A 1,784-nucleotide genomic window follows, 5' to 3' on the forward strand; every position below is an offset into this window, starting at 1 on the left:
TTACATCCCCGGGCGAGCGGCCAGACACAGGGTGCCAGCGCTGCCGGAGGTGCTAATGAGGCCAAAAATTAAGTGTTGGACCGGGACACATCCCTCTGCCGTGCTGGACACTGGCAGGGATGCTGGTGATGGCATTGGCCTGGAACCCCCTCTCCTCAATATTCCCAGTGCCCAGTGTGAGGCTGGCAAGCCGAGAACGAGAGGCGAGGGAAACAAAACCACCCAAAACACCAGTTTTCTTTACAAAATACACAAAAATTCAAATCCGTGACAATTATATACAAAACAAGGAAGATACAAAACGTGCTGTTTGCACCTAATATAGAAAAGTGTCCTGTGCTGGCTGGAGCAGGCACCGGCTCGCGAGGCTGCCGGCCCCCACGGTGTGTGTCCCCCCACCCCTCGACCCGAGTCTTGTCGCCGGACATCCCGTGCCCACGGCGTTTCTCCTGCGCCGGCAACGCCGCTGCGGCTATTTGGGAGCTGCCAGGGGAGAGGATGTGGGGGTCAAGGGGGGGTTCCAAGCCCTCAGAGCTCCCCTGTGAGTGCTTGAGGGTGCCTGGGAGGTGGGCTCAGCCATGCTGCCCCTTACCCGTCACCGTCTTCTCGGGCGCCGCATCCTCCTCCACCTCTTCTTCCTCCCCATCGAAGTACTCCTCGTCTGCCTCGGCTGCAAACAGGCGGTCAAATGTCACCGCAGGGCCACCGGGAAAGGAAGTGGGTGCCACCAGCTCGGTGGGAGCTGGTGAAGGGGCACCAGGGTGTCAGGGGATGAATTACCGGGTTCGAAGTCCAAGGCGCGCACCGCCTCGGCGAGGTGGTCCAGGCTCACCGAGAAGGCGTCCATGCTCTCGTAGCCGTGCTCGATCTTCTCCAGCCTGCCGCCCTTGGAGGCCTCCACGATCCTGGGCAGGGAGAGCACAGCTATGTCCCCCCACTGTCCCCTCACGGGGCTGGAGGCCCGCAGGGTGCCAGGGTGGGGGGTTAGGGCATCACCACTTGGGTGCCCCGTGGCTGAATCCTGCCCGGCTGCCGGACAGGGGCTGAGATGGCCAAATTTTCCCCAGTTTGGGCACTTACGTTTTAATAAGCTGCTTGGCTTTCTGTGGGGAGAAAGAGGAGAGGTGAGTGGAGCCATATGGCAGCCGCTGGGATGTCCCTGAGCCGGTGGGACCCCATGTGGGCACCGGCAGGGGTAGGGTTTGAGGGTCTCACCATGAGGAAGGTGGCCCCCCCGGTCTCCTCCATCGCCTGGATGGCCGTCTCCACCAGCTGGCTCGACTTCTCCAGCTGCTCCTTGTACTGGCGGAAAATACTGGCGGATGAGGCCCTGGACGAAGCCGGTCTTGTCGCCCTCCTCGCAGGAGATGCGCTGCAGCAGCTCCGACTTCTTCTCCTCCAGCAGCGCTGCCAAGGCATCGAAGCGAGCGCACAGCTCCCGCTTGGCCGCCTCGCTGTTCTCCTGCGGGGACGAGGGGCAAGGGATGCCACGCGTGCGGTCCCTCGGCACCAGCAGCATCCCAGGGGCTTCCCTGCTCCGTGGGCTCCAGCTCCCTCCCATCCGAAATGTCCCCCTGGCTGAGGTTTCACCCCTGGGTTTCAGAGGATTCCTGTTCTCCTTTTCCTCACCTCGGTACTCCGGCACGAGTCCTCCAGCTGGGAGATGATTGTCTGGATCCGGTCATTCCCCGCCACCAGCATGGAAATGCAGTTGTTCAGCTCGGTCTGGGCAGGGGTGGGTGGACAGAAAGAGCTTGAACCCCAGCGGGGACAGGGACTTCTCC

At 62.1% G+C, this 1,784-nt stretch overlaps 1 protein-coding gene across 1 annotated transcript; it reads right to left on the bottom strand.

Annotated features, from left to right (window-relative positions):
• Positions 1-592: 592 nt before the first annotated feature.
• On the bottom strand, positions 593-1,725 carry LOC104513766 (E3 ubiquitin-protein ligase TRIM63-like; the record flags this gene model as incomplete). The annotated part of the gene is given in 6 exon segments (XM_010157228.1): positions 593-670; positions 781-905; positions 1,081-1,103; positions 1,216-1,308; positions 1,310-1,462; positions 1,630-1,725. Coding segments are annotated over 6 exon segments (568 nt in total), but the record flags the coding sequence as incomplete, so codon positions are not given.
• Between the last annotated feature and the right edge of the window lie 59 nt (positions 1,726-1,784).

The sequence above is a fragment of the Eurypyga helias genome, unplaced genomic scaffold (assembly GCF_000690775.1).
Source record: "Eurypyga helias isolate BGI_N326 unplaced genomic scaffold, ASM69077v1 scaffold31968, whole genome shotgun sequence".
Taxonomy (NCBI): Eukaryota; Metazoa; Chordata; class Aves; order Eurypygiformes; family Eurypygidae; genus Eurypyga; species Eurypyga helias.